At 55.2% G+C, this 18,664-nt stretch overlaps 1 protein-coding gene across 1 annotated transcript; it reads left to right on the top strand.

Annotated features, from left to right (window-relative positions):
• The first annotated feature begins 1,263 nt into the window (after window positions 1–1,263).
• Window positions 1,264–18,608, top strand: PGAP6 (post-GPI attachment to proteins 6). Its single transcript, XM_065851153.2, has 13 exons — window positions 1,264–1,414; window positions 5,308–5,485; window positions 7,067–7,274; window positions 7,361–7,494; window positions 7,876–8,141; window positions 9,329–9,657; window positions 10,386–10,479; window positions 11,036–11,159; window positions 11,846–11,982; window positions 14,429–14,607; window positions 15,083–15,229; window positions 15,634–15,750; window positions 16,262–18,608. Exons 1-13 carry the CDS (start codon window positions 1,321–1,323, stop codon window positions 16,556–16,558), a joined length of 2,304 nt encoding a protein of 767 aa, XP_065707225.1. The 5' UTR covers window positions 1,264–1,320; the 3' UTR covers window positions 16,559–18,608.
• The last annotated feature ends 56 nt before the right edge of the window (window positions 18,609–18,664 follow it).

Here is an 18,664-nt window from a genome sequence, read left to right as displayed (position 1 = left end):
GAAGAATTGTCCCTTCCCATCCCATGTTTTATGTGCTCAGGCTCTTGGGCTGACTTCAGGGAAGTCTTCTCATAAATTAGATGAGGACATTGCTGACTATCGATTGCATAAGCTGCTCTGACTGGGCTTTCAGTGATGTCAGAGCACCAGAAAATGACTGGCTCTTCCCTATGGGATTTCATGCCCATACCTAGGAAAGTCACCACCAGTACATCAGGCCCATGAGAGAAATAAGCAAAGATTTTGAGCTTCTGAAGTAGTAAGTCCATCTTCATGGAGATTGTGGTTGACTGAAAACAAGTCTGAAGTTCTTAACCAATCTGATACATAAACAAGTGGTGGGATTTTTGCCTGAGCAAGGACTCTGAGACCATGTCCATACTGCATCATTCTTTTGGAGAACACAAACACATCAGAAGATATTGCAAAGAAAAGGCATGTAAGAGAAGATCCTGGAGTCTTCTGGAGACAATCCAGAAAAAAATCAGAGAATGAGTTCACCTACGGAAGCCTCATCTCCCCCAAGTCCTGTGAACACAGCAGATATGTGAGAGCTGAGAAGGCAACTGCACTTTGTAGGAACACATGAAACCCCACTTCAGTCTGAAGGGCTGAGCCTCCCCAACAGTTCGGGTTCTGAGCCAGGGTACGGTGGGCAGCTACTGTCTGTTTACGACTGAAGCATGTCAATGTTTGCAGTTTCAGGTTAAACTGGTCTTAAATGTCCATGTCACTTTCTCTTTGTGTCACCAAAAAGCAAACTCAGGAGGCCACTGTCCCCGGTGGCAGCAGCCTGGTTCCAGCACCACTATCATGACCCCACGGGTCAAGGGTGCTCCTGGGGTTCTGAGCCCCAACCAAGTCACTTTCCTGGGGGTCTCAGGGACGTCCTGGGGTATCGGGGTGCTGGGGAACCCCAGGACCATCCGATGACTCTGGGTCATGGGGCTCCCTGGAGTTATCTATAGCCTCGGGGTGCTGATGGGGCTGTAGGACTTCCCGGGGTCACAGAATCACAGAGTAGTTTGGATTGGAAGGCAATGTTAGGGGAGATCACGGGGGTCACCAGAACAGGAGGAGGTCACCAGGTCAATCACGGGGCTTGTCCCCGAGCCCCCCAAGGCTCCCCAGCTCTGCGGGCAGCCCCACGTTCCCGCTTCACCCCATGGGTCCCCGCGCCCGTCCCAACCGCTGCTCCGGCGGCGGCGGTTCCGCCGGGGGCGGGGCGGGGCGGAGCGGCCGGCGGAAGCGGCGGCGGCAGCGGCGATGGCGCTGCGGGGCGGGCGGCGGGCGGCGATGCCGGGATAGCGCCGGGCGGCCATGGCGGGGGGAGCCGGCCCGCCGCCGCCGCTGCTCCTGCTGCTGCTGCCGCTCCTGGCGCTGCCCGCCGGCCGCGCCAACCGCACCGGTCCCGGTGAGTCCCGGCCGGGGATGGGGCGGGCTCGGTGGCAGTTTGGCGATGCTCCGCGGGGGCCGGGGATGGGTAGCTTCGCAGAGGAAGCCGGGCTGGGGGCTTCGCTGCCCGCCCGGGACCGGCGGGGTCCCGGGGGATAGAGGCGCCGGTGCGAAACTAGCGGGGTGATGTGGAAGTGAGCGGGGACTTTGCTGCGCAGCCCCGGAGCCGGTCTGAGCCCCGCAGCTCCTGCCAGGGGTGGCTTTGAGGCGGCTTTGAGGTGGCTTCGTGGTTTCGCGGTGATTTGGGTGCTCGGGGGCTCCATGAACCGGCTCCGGTGGAGCGGCGCTTGTGTCGGGCGCTGCAGAGCAGCGGGAGCTCAGGCCCGTACCCGGAGGGGCTCCTGCTGGCTTTGTGGCGACAGTGGGGCTTTTGCTTGGTTTTGCTTTGTTTTCAGAGTAATTCCCATGCATCAAGGCAGCTGGGCAGGAGCAGGGGTTTCAACAGAGCAGTGGGATGCTCTTCACAGCAGTGCTGGGGGTCTGGGAACCGTGCCTCCCCCTCCGGAGGGTCAGCCCGTGGGTGGGGTGATGCAAAGGTTTGGGGAGGTGAGGTTATTTGACTGTTTCACCCCATTACTGAGGCAGGCTCATGCCAGCAGTGACTGTCTGCTATTGATGTTGGTTGTCATTTCCTCATAGTCTGACAGCGTGGAGCTTGCTCCGGGGAGCTGATGGGTGAGATGGCCTTTTGGCCCAGGCCCACCCTCCTCTGGCATCCTGCTGGCTGGGTTTCCAGCCCTGGAGAGCTACCCCGTGCTGCAGGTTGGTTTGTCTCGGCGACGTCCCGCCGGCTGGGGAATGACCCCATAGGATCAGGTCTGAGAGCTGGAGAGATGCACCTCTCCAGAGGAGTGAGGAACCCTCTTTCTGGAACATTTAAAGATGGATTTATGACGTGAGCTAGAGAACAGGGTTTCTGTTACATTATAGATGGCCAAACATCCTTCCATGTAGCCGTGTCTTATTCAGAGTCAGACTGATCACCATCTGTATATGTTTTTGCAGCGCTTGCTTTGAAGTGAGGGCTTCTTCCTTTTGATGGGAAGCCCTAAAACCAGCAGTCAAGGTATCATTTCCTAAAACTACCATGAGATCATCTTTGGACAAACACATCCAAACTCTTTCTTCTGAAATTCAAATAACGTGTCTCCTCTCTGCATCTATGATTCTATCGTGTTTTGTTTCGTGTCTTAAAAACACTTGTTTATTGCATAGTATATTTGAAATCTGCTTTTGTGGAATCTGTATGGGGAGAGGATGGAAACAACATCTATTTGACAACTCCCTTGCTCAGTTTAAAGGCTCGTTTTCCATCACGGGACAGTCCCACACAAGTGGGACTTTCCAGGTGCTGCCGTGCTGGTGCAGAGCATCCTGAATAGATGGGGACAGACACGTACAGAGCACAGCAAATACTAGAGTGCACACTCTCAATGTAAATGGGCTGCTGGTGACCTGTCTTTCTGGCTTTTCCCCACTGATACTCAGTTTACCTGCCTGCCGTATTTCCTTGTCAGCCCAGCCTGAGGGTGCCCTGGGAGCCGGCTCGCCTGCTCTGGGGGTGCAGCCTGTGAGGGGGGGCTTGGCCAGTTGTCCCTGCGAGAAGCTGTTTGTGAGTGGACTTTGTCCACAACAGGGTTTTGTTGGTACAGCCACAGCTGCTGCTCGCCTGGTTGCAGGCAGCGTGTGAGCAGGGCAGGTCTGCCTGCCCTTGACCTCTTATTGCACTTGAGCTTGCTCCGTGTAATTGGTGAGTACTTAATAAATAGCACTGCTGTTTGCTTGAGTTTTTAATTTTGCAGCCTGCCTGCCCTCTCCTCCCCCAAACCCACACAAATCTTGCTTTGGTTTCCTGAGGACGTGCTGGACCGGTGGTGACCGCGGTGTTGGCAATCTGGGGCTGGAGCAGCATGCATGCAGGTTGCCTGATGGGACATGTGGCATTGAGCAGGACCAGTCCTCTCTCAGCTCTAATCATGCTTTGTGTCCCTATCTGCCCTTGTCCTGTGCCCAAACATCTCCATGGACTTCCAGAAACATTCTGTGTGCATGTGGAGTGCAGCTCAGGGTATAGACAACCGGTGACTAAAGACTGCTCCCTTCTGTAGCTCCTGTGCATGAAATACAACTGGGCTCGTAGGGGATCGCAGCCAGCTCTTGGCTGTCATAGCCCACGCACCGTGCTGGCGTTGCAGCCGGGGAGCCTTTGCTTGAAAGGCCCCTTTTGTGGTCTCTGCTCCTTGGTGTCCTGGAGAGCAGCGTAACCCTGGTGTGGGGAACGCAGCGAGACGGCTCTGCCCGTGGGCTGTGGGCTCCTCGCTGTCCTGCGCGGGTCCCCCTGCCCGGTGACCTCGCCTGGCCCCAGCACTGAGGTGCTGCAGCCGCTGCTCCCTTGGCCGGACCCGGTGGGCGTGCAGCCGGGGCAGCCACGCTCTTCCTCTACCAGCAAATCCTCCTCTTGGCTTGTGTGGCTGGTATTTCTTGCTTTCCTGTTTCCTCCTTTCCCTGTTGGGTTTGTAGCGTGCCCCGAGGCTTTGGTAACTTGCCAGGGAATGAAAACCATGATTACTGTTCCTGTCTCTTTGCAGTGCCGTGGGTGCAGGCCAGTGTGCATCCTGCTTTGGGGCATGAATCCGGAGTTCCTGCTAGGATTAGGTTCCTCTTGGCATGAAGCACATCCCAACACTCTGGTCCTGACTGAGGACTGTTTTCCTCTTTCTTTGGCATCTTTCTTAAACTCCATTAGGTCTTCTGTGTTTCCAACACGACCCTGTGCAGCAATGGAGGAAGGCAAGTTAAACCACTCTTGCTGCTTTACTTTCTGATAGAAATGAGGAATCTGCATCTGAAAGGTGCCACAGTTTCTTCCCACTCCAGTGAAATCCAGAGTAGAAAAGGAGCATCTGTGAGGACTTGGCAGAGATGTGAAGACACCTTCTTCCAGGCCCCTGCTAAGTGTTATGAACCTTGGTTTTGGGTGGGCAGCATGACCTTGGCTCTGCTGTCTCTGTGCAGTTTTGTCCCCTTCTCAACCTTGGTGTGATGTTGTTTTTCCATCCCTGAGTTGCAGTATGGCTGGTTTCTTGCTGGCAATAACACTGATGTATAATTTTGCAGGTGAAATCATCGGCAGGCTGGGGATGATCTGTAGGCATAGCTGGACAGAGAGATGGGTGTAGGATCCAGTTAGTTCTAGTGGCACTTTCACTGAATAGCTCTTGTCCTCTTGCATGACCTTTCTTCCAGGTAGGAAAATATTTAGACTTTGGAAGGTATGTCTGAGAGCAGAGCTAGGTCTGCAGCACATGAATTTTCATCACGTTGTGTGTCACAGGAAGGCAGCATGCTGCGCAGGACGTGTGTCCTGAGCTGGGTAAGACCGATAACATCAGCCTGGCCACTCAGCAGAGACAAACAAGGGCACAGTTCTTGCCTGTTGGCACCATAAACTGCTCACAACCATCTGCTCTGTGCTGTTTGACCCAGGGTTTGCTGCTGCCTACTCCATCACCTCTTCTTGTGCCATCAGTTTTTCCTCCTGACCTCTTCCTCCTCCTCCTCAGTGTCTCTGGTGATCGATCATCTTCAAAGCACATCTTGCAGAGCATAGTTAAAGCATCTTTTAGTGCTCTCTGGCTCCGGGTGATGGTTTTGTAGCTGGGGTGTGGGTGGTTCTGGCTGAAGGAACAACATGGATCACCATGTACCTGGTGGGACTGGGATGAGGAATCAGGGACACAAGGGGCTCATCTCCAGCAGCGTTAAAACTCCCGTGTGCTTCTGTGGGCGGGTGTAGCCCCACCGCCTGCCCCAGCAGCCACCCCAGCATCTGCTGTCCTCTCTCCCTTCCAGATTCCCTGTACATCTCTGAGTACTTCTCTCAGAGCGCCCAGAAGCTGTCCTTCTACAGCTGGTACGGGAACGCCAAGCTCTTCCACTTCCATGTGCCAGAAGACACCGTGCTGCTCCGCTGGCTGCTGCAGGCGTCCCGGGGGAGAGGACCCGAGTGCACCAACATGGAGATCACAGTGTACGTACGTCCCTGGGCAGCGCTTGCCCACGTGGGCTTCCTCTCCTCCTCTTGGCCGTGTTGCTCATGACTGTGGTTGATTGTTTTTAGGAGGCTGTCTGTTCTCCAGTTGCAGCAGGCATATTACTAGCACTAAATCCGTGTGTTTAAACCTGTAGGAGCATTTCACATTCACGTTACCAGTGGATCTGGGGCTGTCTGTCATACATAATGCCTAAGAGACCTTAAAAACACTGGAGAGATCTTCACAACAAGGCTGGTGTTGCTGCTCATGAGCAAAGGTCTTCCTGGACCTTTCTGTGCCTGGCAGGATCCTGTGCATGGTACCAAAGGATGTGGCAGAAATGCAAGGGGCTTGCGAGGACCTGAACTGGTTGAAGATGGACAAATTTCCCCAGTACAGAGGAACTGAAGAGACTGGAAACACCTTTTGTGAGGGATGTGGGCTGCGTGTGGAGCAGAGATGGGAGAGGAATGCTGAGTCCTGCAAACACAAGAGCATGGCAAGATTGTGAACTCAGTGCCAGTGAAAGAAATGTAGCTGAAAGCAGTACTTGAGTTGTTAGGGGATTTGAGGTCAAAAACTTGCAGGTGGGGCAAGACTTTGAGCTGCATCTTGGGAAGGTCCCAAATTTCCCGGGCAGATTGTGCCCTTAGAAACACATGGGTCTCTGGCACCCTCTCAGAGGCCTCAGCAGTGACTGAAGTTTGCTGCTGGGCTTACACTTCCCCGGTCTGTCCTGGGCACAGACTGGTGCCTTTAGTTGCTGCAGAGCAGCCTGGCACAGATGATCTTCCTACTTTCTGCTTCCCAGAAAGGTTTAGTTTGGGGATGTGAGGGGCAAGGCAGCAGCCAAAGGATACCCTAAGAAATGAAGACCAGCTCAGACAGGTTAATAACACGTCAACCGCCACGCTTGCTTGCTGGACCTGCTGCGTCCGTTGTTCTGTTGCAATGCTCTAGTAGTCCAAAAGCAAGCAAATTTACTGCCAAACTGACTGACCAAATAAATATCTTGTGTATTACTTAGCTGCCTGCTTTTCTGCTACTTCAGACATTGAGCTGCTTCTCTGGGAAGGAGAAGTGCTGCTGTGCTGGAGTCAGTCACACAGGCCTTCCTTGATGAGCATCTCTTGAGTCTGCCTGCCTGATTTCCTTGAAAGAGGAAATAGGGAAGATGCAGATCTTAGCTAGAAAATGAAAACTCTTCATCAACGATTTAGCCTATATGGGGAATTTGCTGATGGTTATAAAAAAGGAGTAGTCTTGCAGCTGGGGCTTAGCCTTAGTAAGTGTGGAAATTTGCTTTCAGGCTAGATGGAACCATGTAAATCCTTATCTTAATAAGTAGCCAAGTTAAACCAATCTCTAAATAAATCCTGGATAAGCTAATAGCAGCCTGTCCTCACCAGATGAAAATGATGGCTCTTGTTATCCACTTGAAAATGTGGGTGTTTTCCAGCCTGCTCCTTCTACCATCCCGGACAAAGCTGGGTGTCCACTGATGAATCTGTATCCCAGTTTATCTTGCCAGCATCTTTACATACCTCGATTTATTTACTTTCTGTTTTCTTTTGCAGGCACTTTCGCTATGGAGCCCCTCCTGTAATTAATCCACTGGGCACTCATTTTCCTGCAAATGCAACTGTCCGTCCTTCTTATAACATCAGCATCACTCTGAGCGGTGCTGTGCAAAACACCACCTTTGTGAACGTCACCACCCCTGCAGCTGGAGACTGGTTCATCGCTGCCCATCTCCCTGAGGCTGCTGGCAGGATTGAAGTGAAGGTGAGGGTCCTGGAGAGGGTCTTGGCCATTGTACCCTGCCCGGTGTGTCTCGCCACAGCTGACCCCTCTGCTCTCTCCCCCTGCAGGGTTTCTCCACTCCATGCCACTATGTGTTCCAGGCAGATATGTTTGTGCTCAGACTCGCTGATACACCTGTTCTGGAGCCTGGTGTTCCCACGCTGCAAACTGTTGTCTCCCCTGCGAAGCCTCTGCATGTGAAGTGAGTGAGAGCAGCAGATGGAGAGACTCGGGGTCACGGGGGGCGGGATTTCCCGCGGGTGCTGTTTAGGGGATGCCACTGTTGTTCCCAGGTGGGGCTGGAGCTGGGAGGTCCCCGAGCCTGTTTGCCAGTCTCTCTGCAACCATGGTGGGGTTTCCTCAGGGAGCACGCGAGCGCCCTTATCCAACCCTTCCCAGGTGGTCTTAGAGGTTCAGCTGCAGGAATTTTACTTCTTTGAGATGTTTCTCATGGGAAGGATTTTCGCACCACCAACCAGGGCGATTTAGTTCTTGCCACAAAGCCCCAGGGACCTTGGTGGATCGTTGGCTGGTTTGTGTTGAGAGTACAAGCTCTGCAAACTGCTGATCCCTCCTCCCACAGGGTCTTTGTCCCCAAGCACGCCGCAGGGATGCGGTTTGAGCTGCGAAGGTGCGTGACCAGCGAGCAGAAAGCGTGCATCGTGCGGGTAGTGCTGGGCTCCATCACGCTGCCTCAGTCCTTCCAGAAGATTGTCACCTGCACGGGGACTGTCAACTGCAGCCTGGCCCTGCATTCACCCCCCTGGGAGAAGTGGCTGCAGATCATGGTGGAGAGTCTGGGTGCTGCCAATGCCAGCGTGTCGGTGGAGATGCTGGCTTCTTTCACAGGTGGGCTTCTGCTTTCTTTGGCCCTGTGGGACGGACCAGAGAGAACTTTGTGTTTACTGGGTCTCTCGTGGACCCTTGGGTGGCTATACTGGCCTGCACTCCCCAGCATGCTGGTTGCCTGGGCATGACCTGTGGGGCTGAGACCTGGTTGATGCTTTGGGGTCAAAAGTGACAGCTCCAGTGTTCACCCAAGCGGGATGCTGCCCAGAGCTGTCTGTTTTGGAATGCCTGAAGAGTTTAGGGTCTCTGAAGCAATATTTTTCAAAGGCTGTTTGGGAAACCATGGATGGCTTAAAATCTGGTGAGGAGGATGGTTTTGGGTAGATGCACCAGACTGTAATGATATGTTGACTATCAAATGGCCACAAGCAGGCTACGGACAGCAAACTATCTCACAGAGGTTTCCTTGGGGTTGTAGTGAGGGGATGTCACCATTTCAGGTGACACCTTGTGACTCAGGAGCTCATGAGGTCCTTGTGGCTGTGATAGGCACCTTTGCATCCTCTTATTACATGACCATAATCCCTGTTTGACTCTTGGAAGCTCACCAACTATTGTAGATACATTTTTAAAGTTTTCTGTGCTGTGGGTTCTGCCATCCTCTCGTCAAAGCAGAGCCTCATCCCATGTGCTGGCAGCTGAGGTGGTGGAGGGAGCACTGGAGGCTCAGGGAGCAATGAACAGGCTCCAGCAGTGGGAGTCCAAGTGTCCCATTCGGTTCCATCTGCCACAATGTGATGCCTTGTGCCTCTAGCCACCTTGGGTCAGCTTCTCTCTTCTGCTCAGCCCTGTCTGCTCACGGGCGCAGAACTGGTGGATATGTGGATGCAGGCTGTGGTTGTGGGACAGCTCAGTGCTGTGCTCTGCCTCTGGCTGGTGAATCCTCCCTGGGCACATTGGTGTGTTATGGTGCTGTGCATTATCCCTTCCTCTGCTCTCCCACCCCTTCCCAGCAGCTCCAGGGTGCTCCCACCCACTGTCCCACTCTCTGGCTTCCAGATGTGTCCCAGCTTGTGGGTGCTGGAATCCCCCCTGCAAAGGTGGTGCCTTTTGGGGGCTGTGGTGCATGAACCAGCTGAGATGCCCCCAGTTCATGCTCTCACTTGAAGGCCTGGAGCTGCTGTGGCCTTGCCTGGATGAGGTGCCGGTCCTGGCTGTGCTGATTCCTCTCCTTTTTTGCATTACAGCTTGCAGACCGGGAAGCACCAGTTCATTCCTGAACTTCAGCAGCCTAAACCAGAGCCAAGCTGGTCCCAGACCAGGCAGCGCAGGAGCAGCGGGGAGCTCCGCTCTCTCTGCCGGAGAGGCTTCTCGCAATGTGTCCCACCAGAGGAGCTCCTGCCTGCAGAACCAGCCCGTCGTGCGTGAGGACCTGGACGTGGTGTCTGTGCGCTACAGGCTCTTGAATGGCCCCACCGTGCCCGTGAACTCCCTCTCCCCGACCCTCGTCCTCCTCAACCTGAACACTGGCATGGACAGCGGGGGTACCCTCGTGGTCAGTCTCCTGCTGAACAAGGTGCGGAGGCTGATGGATGAAGTTGTCTCCCCTTTGCAGGGCTTTGTCCCTGCTCCTGAGCTGGTTTGTCAGCAAACTCCAGGGGCTGTAGGTACCAGTGAGACTACTTCTCTTTTCTTTTTGTTGTCACAAAACACACTGAGCCTGTTTTAGCCACTTCCAGCATATCCCAGCTGCCAACTCCAATTCAAATGCCACAGCTTGCTGGCATGTGGTGGCAGTGACGCAGAGGAGATGAAAGGGAAAACAGCTGCAATGCCATCTTCTCCCTGGGAGCCTGGCACCTTGCCACCAGGAGAGGAGACTGAGCAGGGAAACCTGGGGATGTTCCTGCCCAAGTTGCTGATTCCCAGTGACACCCCAAAATCAGCTCCCTGAAATGCTCTGAAACCTCCTGAGGGCTGGAACAGAGCTTAACACCCATGTCATGCTGCCTCTGACTTGTGCCACCCTGTGCTCGTGCTGAAGGGATGTGTGAGCGTCCCAGCTTTGGAGCAGTTCCACTCGGGAGATTCTCTTGCCTTTCAGCCAGCACTCAACATGGTGGCAGTGCAGAGTGAGGGGGACGCGGGTTTGCCCAGAAACAGCTGCCAAGTTAATGAGCAACCTTGGTCTGCAGGATTTATTGTTGCCTGCTGCTCCCATATGCCGCGGGCAGTGTGGGAAGTGGGCTGGGGGGGAGCTGACATTGGGGCGCTCTGACATGGGACACTGCTCTGTTTGCACAGACGTCCGTGAGCCTGGCCAATGCCACCGTGGTGGCGTGTGTGAGTGCTGCGTCACCGGTGCTGTCCCTCAATGCCACCCAGAACTGCAGCACAGGTATGAGAGACACTGGCGCCTGCCGCCAGCTCAGCGACGCTGTCTCAGGGCTTTGCTTTTAGACCTCATGAGCTGTCAGCTGAGTCAGGACTTTGTGGTGTGTCCCAGGGAAGCTGATTTTGGCTTAAGTCCTCCTGAGGTCTTTGTGCTGGCATATGCCCCGGGGTGCAGATGCTAGTCTGGCACTGGGAGTTTGCCTCTGCCAAAGGAAGGTCTGGTTACCAGCTGGGACTCTTCCAGCCTTGTTGGCAGAAGGTTTGGGGATGGTCAAGGCATTGCTGGTGTGCAGAAAAGCTGAGCTCTGCACTGGAGGAGTAGCCAAGCAAACAGGCTCTTCAGATGCCCTGTGCTGTCTAAGCAGGTACTGAGAGCTGAGATGAAAGAGAAAACAAGGGTCTTGGGAGCAAGGGTCCTCTTCATCCCCCTGGTACCTCCTGAGGACAGGAGCAAGGAGCCACAGGAGCATCTGATTCCTGTGCAACCGATCTCAGCCGGGGATTGCCGTGGGCCCTTCTCCCCTAGTCCTGGCCCATCATAGCACCCTCTTTTCTTTAAGCTTTTTTCCAGGGCTACCCTCTGAGTGTGAACGCATCCTCAGCAGAAGCGACGGTGATTGTCCTGTACCCGCAGACGGACGACTGGTTCCTCTCCCTACAGCTCGTCTGCCCCAAGGGCCAGGGGTGAGTCTGGTGGGTCATCTCACCTGTGGGCTGGTTCAGAGCTCTCTGCCTCCACATCCTGCTGCCCTTGACTAGTGTGAGCAAAACCAGACCCCTGTCCTCACTGCCCTACCCTGGGCTCATCTCACCTGGAGGAGTGAAGCTGTGGCTGCAGAGGGGGAAGGAGGTGGGCAGCAGTGCTGACTTGCTCTCTTGTGAGCACCCAAGCAGCTTGTCTGGTGCTGAGCTGGCATGTGTCATGCAAACTGTGGGTGCAGAGCCTGCCTGGATGAGCTTCCCTTCCCCAGGGGGATTTTGAGGGGATAAACTGATAAATGAAAATGCTGCTGTTGCTCCTTTGAGAGGTCTCTGAAACACAGGCAGTTGTGCCATGCTCCTGCTGTTTGTTTACCTGCCAGTTCCTTGGGTGAGAGGCTGAGCACACACTGTAAAACAGTGCTGGTGGTGCTGGGCCTGGATACCGGGGTCTGCTTTGGGCCTGGGGGAGCTGACTGCCCCCTGCATGTCGGGTGGGCAGTGTGAATGGTGAGGGAGCCGACTCTGCTCCCAGCTCCTGGGCGGGCTGGAGAGATCTGAAATAGGAGGGGGCTTGCACGAGCACAGCCGGACCCTCAGAGCAGAGTGCTCCCTGGGCACAGGGCTGCCCCGAGTGACCGGGGCACCCACACAACCTGCTCCCCTGGCAGTGAATGTAACGCCGCAGAAGCCAAAGTGACCGTCTTCGCATACCTCACCCCCTGCTTCAATGACTGCGGGCCCTACGGCCAGTGCAGCCTCCTGAGAAGACACGGCTACCTCTACGCTGGCTGCAGCTGCAAGGCAGGTGAGTGAATTTTCCTCGGAAGCTTTGCCATCCTTCCCGAAAGGAGGCCACGTTTTTTGGTGGTGGTGTTTGTGTAGGGGAGCCTGGGGTCTGCCGTGGCTGCCAGGAACAGCCTGAGGTCTCAGTGCCTGCCCCAGTAGCCATCAGCACCCGTGGTGGCCTCTTTGGGGGCGTCCTGACTCTGCTGAGAAGTGCATGCGGAGGTGAAGAGCACCCCAGGGGAACGAGGAATCAGGCTGAGGCCAGCTTTCTGCTCAGTGGTGGTTTAGCCTCCATCATGGAGACTCCCTGGTCCTGGAGAGGTGCTTCTGAGCACCCCCAAAGAGCTCAGGGTGGCAGCAGGGCTGCTGGAGAGTGTGTCAGAGCCTGTGCTGTACGGGGAGGTTTGTCACACAGGGAGGTTTCTCATGCAGGGTGCTGGTACGGGCTGCGCTGAGCCTGGCTGTGGTCCCTGTCCCTGCTTTGTCCTGACGCTCTGTCTCCTGCCAAGAGCCAGCCCTTGGGCTCAGAGGTGCCCCTGGAGGAGGAACAGCCGTGTCAGCTGCTAATTATCTTAATGGCATGAGAAGACTGGGCGGGAGTCAGTGGCGTAGGGAAGATGATAGCTCTGCTGTGCCTGGGTGGGGACATGTACCTGTTCCCAGCAGAAGGACGAGGCACAAAGTGGTTTCACTGCTGCCTTGGGCCTGAGCCAGGACGTCCCTGTGTCTGCTGCAGTGCTGATGGGTGAGGAGTGAGATGGAGAACAGCATCCTGATTCCCCCGAGGGGTGCCAGGTCCTGGGAAGCACAGAGCACCCCAAGGGAACTGGGGAATCAGGCTGAGGACAGCTTTCTGCTGAGTCACTCGGAGCAAAGTGCCCCAGCTGCATATCCATGACCCAGAAATAAGCTGGAGAGGGCAGCAGCCTCCCTGGGCTCTGCCTGGCAGGGAGCCGGATTAGGGGCAGGTTTCTGGCTGGGTTTCTGGTGGCACTGGAATGGGATGGATGCCACTTTTAACTCTGCTCATTGACGTACCCAGGCTGCCCTGTGAATGACCTCCTTTCCCCCAAAGAAGGGCATGGTTATCCTGATCTTGAATTAAAATAATTAAAATTAAAAAGAAAAGCGGGGTGGGGGAAGGAGAAAGGTCAGGTTTGTGTTTGTAGACTGTCTCAGCTCAGTCCTTGGTATGGCATCAGCAGGCTGAGCCCTGACCCCTGTGCCAAGCCCGGAGTGTGCACTGTCCTCCAGGATGATCACTGCCCTGGTCCTGCTGACCACACTATTCCTGATACAAGCCAAAATGCTGTTGGCTTTTTTGGCCACCTGGGCACACACTGGTTCATGTTCAGCCACTATTCACCAACACTCCCAGATCCTTTTCTGCCAGGCAGCTTTCCAGCCACTCTACCCAAGCCTGTAGCGCTGCCTGGGGTTGTTGTGACCCAAGTGTGGGACCTGGCACTTGGTATTGTTGAACCTCATACAATTGGCCTCAGCCCAATGATCCAGCTGGTCCAGATCCCTCTATATGGCCATCCCACCCTCCAGCAGATCAACACTCCCACTTGGTGTCATTTGCAGTCTTACTGAGGGTGCACTTGATCCCCTCATCCAGATCATTGATAAAGAGATTAAACAGAACTGGCCCCAACAATGAGCCCTGGGGAACACCACTTGTGACCAGCTGCCAGCTGGACTGGACTCCATTCACCACAACTCTTTGGCCCCGGCCAACCAGCCAGTTCTTTACCCAGCAAAGAGTATGCCCTTCCAAGCCATCAGCTGCCAATTTCTCCAGGAGAATGCTGTGGGAAGTGGTGTCAAAGGCTTTACTGAAGTCCAGGTACACAACATCCACAGCCTTTCCCTCATCCACTGGGCAGGTCACCTTGTCACAGAAAGAGATCAGGTTGGTCAAGCAGGACCTGCTTTCCATAAACCCATGTTGACTGGGCCTGCTCGCCTGGTTGTCCTGTACGTGCCGCAGGATTATCTGTTCCATGACCTTCCCCGGGACCAAGGTCAGACTGACAGGCCTGTAATTCTCTGGATCCTCCTTCTGGCCCTTCTTGTAGATGGGCATCATGTTTGCCAACTTCTGGTCAATTGGGACCTCCCTGGTGAGCCAGGAGTTACTGTAGGGATGAAGAGTATTCGCCTGGACAGACCCATGCAGAACAGAATGGCCCCTGCTACAATGAGAGCAACCCTGTGGGTTGTCCTCAGAGCAGACATGGGTCTCTGCTGAGGTTCTCCAAGACTTACCACGGCAGAGTATGTGATGAGTAATGGGACAATCCTGAGAACAAGAGTGTGGGTGGCAGATGGACCAGGAGACAAGGCTCAGGGATAATTCTGTGGTGTGATTGCTTTTTCTGAGGAGTCCCAGGCTTCTGCTGGGTGCTGTGAGGGGACAAGGCAGGGCATGCAAGATCCAAACAAGTCTCTCTGCTCCACAGGTTGGGGCGGATGGAGTTGCACGGATGATACCAAGGCCCAGTCTGTCGGTGCACAGAACCTGGCCACCCTCCTGCTCACCCTGAGCAACTTCATGTTCCTGCCGGCAATAGCAGTTGCTGTTTATCGCTACTACCTGGTGGAGGCCTCCGTCTACACCTACACCATGTTTTTCTCCACGGTAGGGATTACTTTTAGTTGGGTTCCCTGCCAGCTCCCCCTGAGCATCAGGGATGCTGCATTAGGCTGAAGTCCTTGGTGGAGCAGTCCATCCTGGAGCTCCACAAAGAGCTTCTAGGATCGAGGACAAGCACCTCCGTGGACATGTCCTGCCCCTTCAGAGCCTGGCAGGAGTGTTACTTTGACTGGGCTCTTCCACCCACACAGCGGGTGCTCGTATTTGGGGTGGAACCCCATGGAGCAGAGACAGGGTTGGAGCTTTGCTGTCCTGGGAGCTCTCGGCTGCTGCTGGGAGGGTGCAGGTGGTGCCTGCTCTCATCTGCTTCCCCTAATGCCACGGTGGTTTGGTGGAGCTTCCTAGAGGCACTGCCAAGAGGGATCCTGGCTGCCATGGGTTGAGCCTTTTCCTGCCTCTCCAGAAAGCCGGATGCTGCTGCTGCATTCATGCTGGTCTTTGCTTTTGTCCCTGGCTCTAGTTCTACCATGCGTGTGACCAGCCAGGCATCGCGGTGATGTGCATCATGGACTACGACACACTACAGTACTGTGACTTTTTGGGCTCCGTGGTGTCCATCTGGGTGACGATCCTGTGCATGTCCCGGGTGAAGAAGATTCTGAAATACGTGAGTGTCAGGTAACCCCGTGCAGCACGACCAGATGTGAGCCAGCTGAGCCATGGGTGGCCATGCCGAGCCCTCTCATGGCTGTGTTTTAATTGCACAGCCCAGCCTGGTGACAAAACCTGTTTGTCACCCAGTGCCACCCTGATTTTTAAACCAGTGGGTGGTTTTGCCCCTGGAGTTTCAATTGTGAACCTTCATGTTTGTAGGGACTGCACCTGAGGGGAACTGAGATTTGTGGGAAAGGTTTGTGGGTCCTCTGGTTTCTCCTGAAGGTGCTGCTGTGCATCCTGCCCACACACAGGGCTGGGTGGCCAGCAGAGAAGGTCCTCCCTGCCTGTGGCATGGCTGGCCACGCTCTGGCAGCAGGTGAGCTGCTGCTGACAGCCGTGGTGTCTCATTCCCAGGTCCTTTTCGTCTTGGGGACCCTGTTAATTGCCATGTCCCTGCAGCTGGACCGCAGAGGGGTGTGGAACATGATGGGTCCCTGCCTCTTTGCCCTTGTCATCATGATTGCAGCGTGGGTAAGTACAGGCAGCCAGGCAGGATCTGTTGCCTTTATCTCCCCTCCAGTGAGTGATGGTGGCAGAGCAGACCCCGGCTCTGGCCCATCCACAGGCAGGGCCTGATCTCCTTGAAGCACCCGTGTTGTGGGAGGGCAGGGCAAGGGATTAACTTTTCACCCCTCTAGTAGCTGAGAAATCCCCCGGTTGCAGGTCTCAGCAGGGTCCAGCTGCTGCAGCTCCAGCTGAGCGCCAGCCTGGGGCTGGGCTGCTGTCCCACACCGGCTGGTGGTGCCTGTGTCCCAGGCAGGAGCGGTGCCATCGCCACTGTCCTCTGTGTGCTGGGCTGCGGTGCCACAGCTGGACAGGAGCTCTTGCGCACAAGAGATGAGCCCAAGAAGCGAGGGGCCTGAATTTCTCGCAGCCTGTTACTGTGAGGTTGGCAGATGGTCCTGCATCAAGCAGCACTGCCTGTCATCCCTCTGCCTAATCTTCTTGGCTACTTAACCCTCCCGTGCTCTCCCACCTCCAGGTTCACCATGGGGTGAAGCGCAGACACTGCTACCCCTCCTCATGGAAGCGCTGGGTTTTCTACCTCCTCCCAGGGATCACCTTGGCTTTCATCGCCATCTCAGTGTATGCATTCATGGAAACCAATGAGAACTATTACTACACCCACAGCATCTGGCACGTGCTGGTGGCTTGCAGCGTTGCATTTCTGCTTCCTCCTCGGGACAAGCATAAGAAGCCCTGGGCCTGGTCACAGAAGCTGACTTGTCGCTATCAGATCTGCCAGAACGACCGCGAGGAGCTCTATGCTGTGACCTGAACCTGCTCAGCTCCCCGTGGCAGAGGTGGAGGGGGTTGCTCTTTGCCTGGGCTGCCCCTCTCTCACACATCAGCCATCCTCTTACATGCTCATTCGCTGGCCAGGGAAGCACGGTATGGACCGGGTTTAAATATTAAGATGGTGGGCTTGTCTTATGAAGACGAGTCTGAGGCCACCTCTGCTTTTCTGCTGGGATGGGGCAGGTTCTTCGTGGTTCTACATCAAGGAATAGCCTGTCCCTCACCTCCCTGTGGCCCTGGGGGAAATCACCAACCCTTCTTCTCCTCCTGCTGTATCCATGAGGCTTGGGCTTAGCCTACGCCGAGCTGGAGCCAGGGTGTTGGCTGCTGGGCTCTTCCCTGCACCCCCTGTCCTAGCAGAGGGCTGGGGGATGGGGATTTCTCCTGCCATCCTGCAATCAGCATTTGAACCCAAGAGAAGAACAGGTTTCTCCTGATCTGGGGTGCAAATGCTGCCGCACACCCTTGGTGCTGATGAGAAGAGAGGAAGCTGCTCTTGGTGTGTGCTGGGCCTATGGCTGCTGTTAAAATGGGGGTCTGGACCCACTCTGCCCATGAAACAGGTGGTGCTGCTCGGACCAGGTCCAGATTCTGCGGGGACAAGGACAAGGCCAGGACTTGTGCCTGGATTCAGGATCACACTTGGCATGAATGTGAAAAAAAAAATGCGGGGATGTGCAAGAGGCATCGGCAGCATCTCGCCCAGAGCTGTGAAACCCACAGCGGCACAGGGTTTAGTCTGAGTGTAACTTTAGCTCTCTTAGCTCATCTGGAAGGAGCCAGGCTGCTGTACCAGGTCCCTTCCTCTCTCGATGTTCAGGTATTCGCCATCTTCCTCCCTTTTACGGGTTCGGCGTGTGCGTGGCTCTGCCTGGGCTCTTGTCCAGGGTGACGTCTGAGCTGCCCCCCAGCTCCTCCAGCCTGCTCTGCCGCGGGGCTGGACGTGCTGTGGAGTCACGGCCAAGCTGAGGCCACCGGCGATGTCCCTGCCTGCTAGGGCCATGGCCACGGCCTCCCCGGGTGGCTGCGGGCTCCTTGGACGTGTCTGTCTCGCCTCAGCCTTCCTACAGGGCACGCAGAAAGCAAAGGCAGAGACTTGGCAGCCAGGCGAGTTGTCTTTGCTCATCCTTAATCTCTAGATAAGGGCTCACATACATGGTTCCTGCTGGTTTGTTCCAGCTGTGGTCAGTGAGGTGTGTGTGCTGCTGCCTGTGCGCAGAGCCCCTCAGGTGACTTTGGGGAGGAAAGAGCTATTAATGAAGGATTTGCCTCCTCCTTTGTAGGAAACAGGGTTAGTTCTTTGCATTGAGAAGCACCCAGCTTTCTGCTCAGCTCTGCACTTTATCCTTCTCCTTCCCCATCCGCTGCAAACTCCGACTTCTAAGCAGATGCGGGACGAGCAAAGGGCGCTCACCTGCACCCAGCGATGCCATCACCCTCGTCCCCGCGTTTCCTTTTGCTGCTGCCGTCTGCGACAGCGGCAGCATGGCAGGAGCGGGGGACACGGGACCCTCGGCCCTTCCTCGAACTTTTATCACTTTTGGGCACTGTTTCCCCCCCTCTCAGTTTGCACAGTGGCGTTGCAGCCCCAGCCCTGTGGCAGGCGACTGCTGCTCCTTCCAGCCGTGCCAGGCTGCCAGTCTGGCCCGGTGCTGCCGGTTACCGGAGAAAGCAATAATTCAATAATTCCTGCTGGGGATTTTCCCTCAGTGGCTTCTGTGCTGCAAAGCAGGAGGAGCTTTGGGGCGAGAAATCCCACTAACGTGATTGTTTATTTTGTATTTGATCGTTTATTTTGTGTTTGATTGTTGAAATTCTGCTTTCCCCCTCCCCTCCCCACGAAGGTTGTGTTAGGTGCCTGGGGGAGTGGGTTGTTTAGTTATTTTGGGTAAAATCTGAGCAAATGTCTAGGGGAAAAAAAAAAAAATGTTAATTTTTTTTTCCTTTGCTGTTAATACCTGTGATTATTTTATACGGTAAATTTTAAAGCTTACGATTTTATAATTTAATAAAGGTATTTGAGGGCAAACCGTGCGGCTGGAGGTGTCGCGGGCGCGCTCAGGGCGGAACGCGGGCGCGGCGCGGC

This window comes from Patagioenas fasciata, chromosome 15, assembly GCF_037038585.1.
Source record: "Patagioenas fasciata isolate bPatFas1 chromosome 15, bPatFas1.hap1, whole genome shotgun sequence".
NCBI lineage: Eukaryota > Metazoa > Chordata > Aves > Columbiformes > Columbidae > Patagioenas > Patagioenas fasciata.
Note: the sequence above shows the minus strand (reverse complement) of the source record. Positions and strands in the feature narration are given on the sequence as shown.

Excerpts from the sequence above, each read along its gene's own strand:
- PGAP6 (XM_065851153.2), top strand. The coding sequence starts at position 1,321 with ATGGCGGGGGGAGCCGGCCCGCCGCCGCCGCTGCTCCTGCTGCTGCTG. Across the intron at positions 5,486-7,066 it reads ACCAACATGGAGATCACAGT|GCACTTTCGCTATGGAGCCC; the intron begins GTACGTACGTCC and ends TTTCTTTTGCAG. Across the intron at positions 15,230-15,633 it reads TGAAGAAGATTCTGAAATAC|GTCCTTTTCGTCTTGGGGAC; the intron begins GTGAGTGTCAGG and ends TCTCATTCCCAG.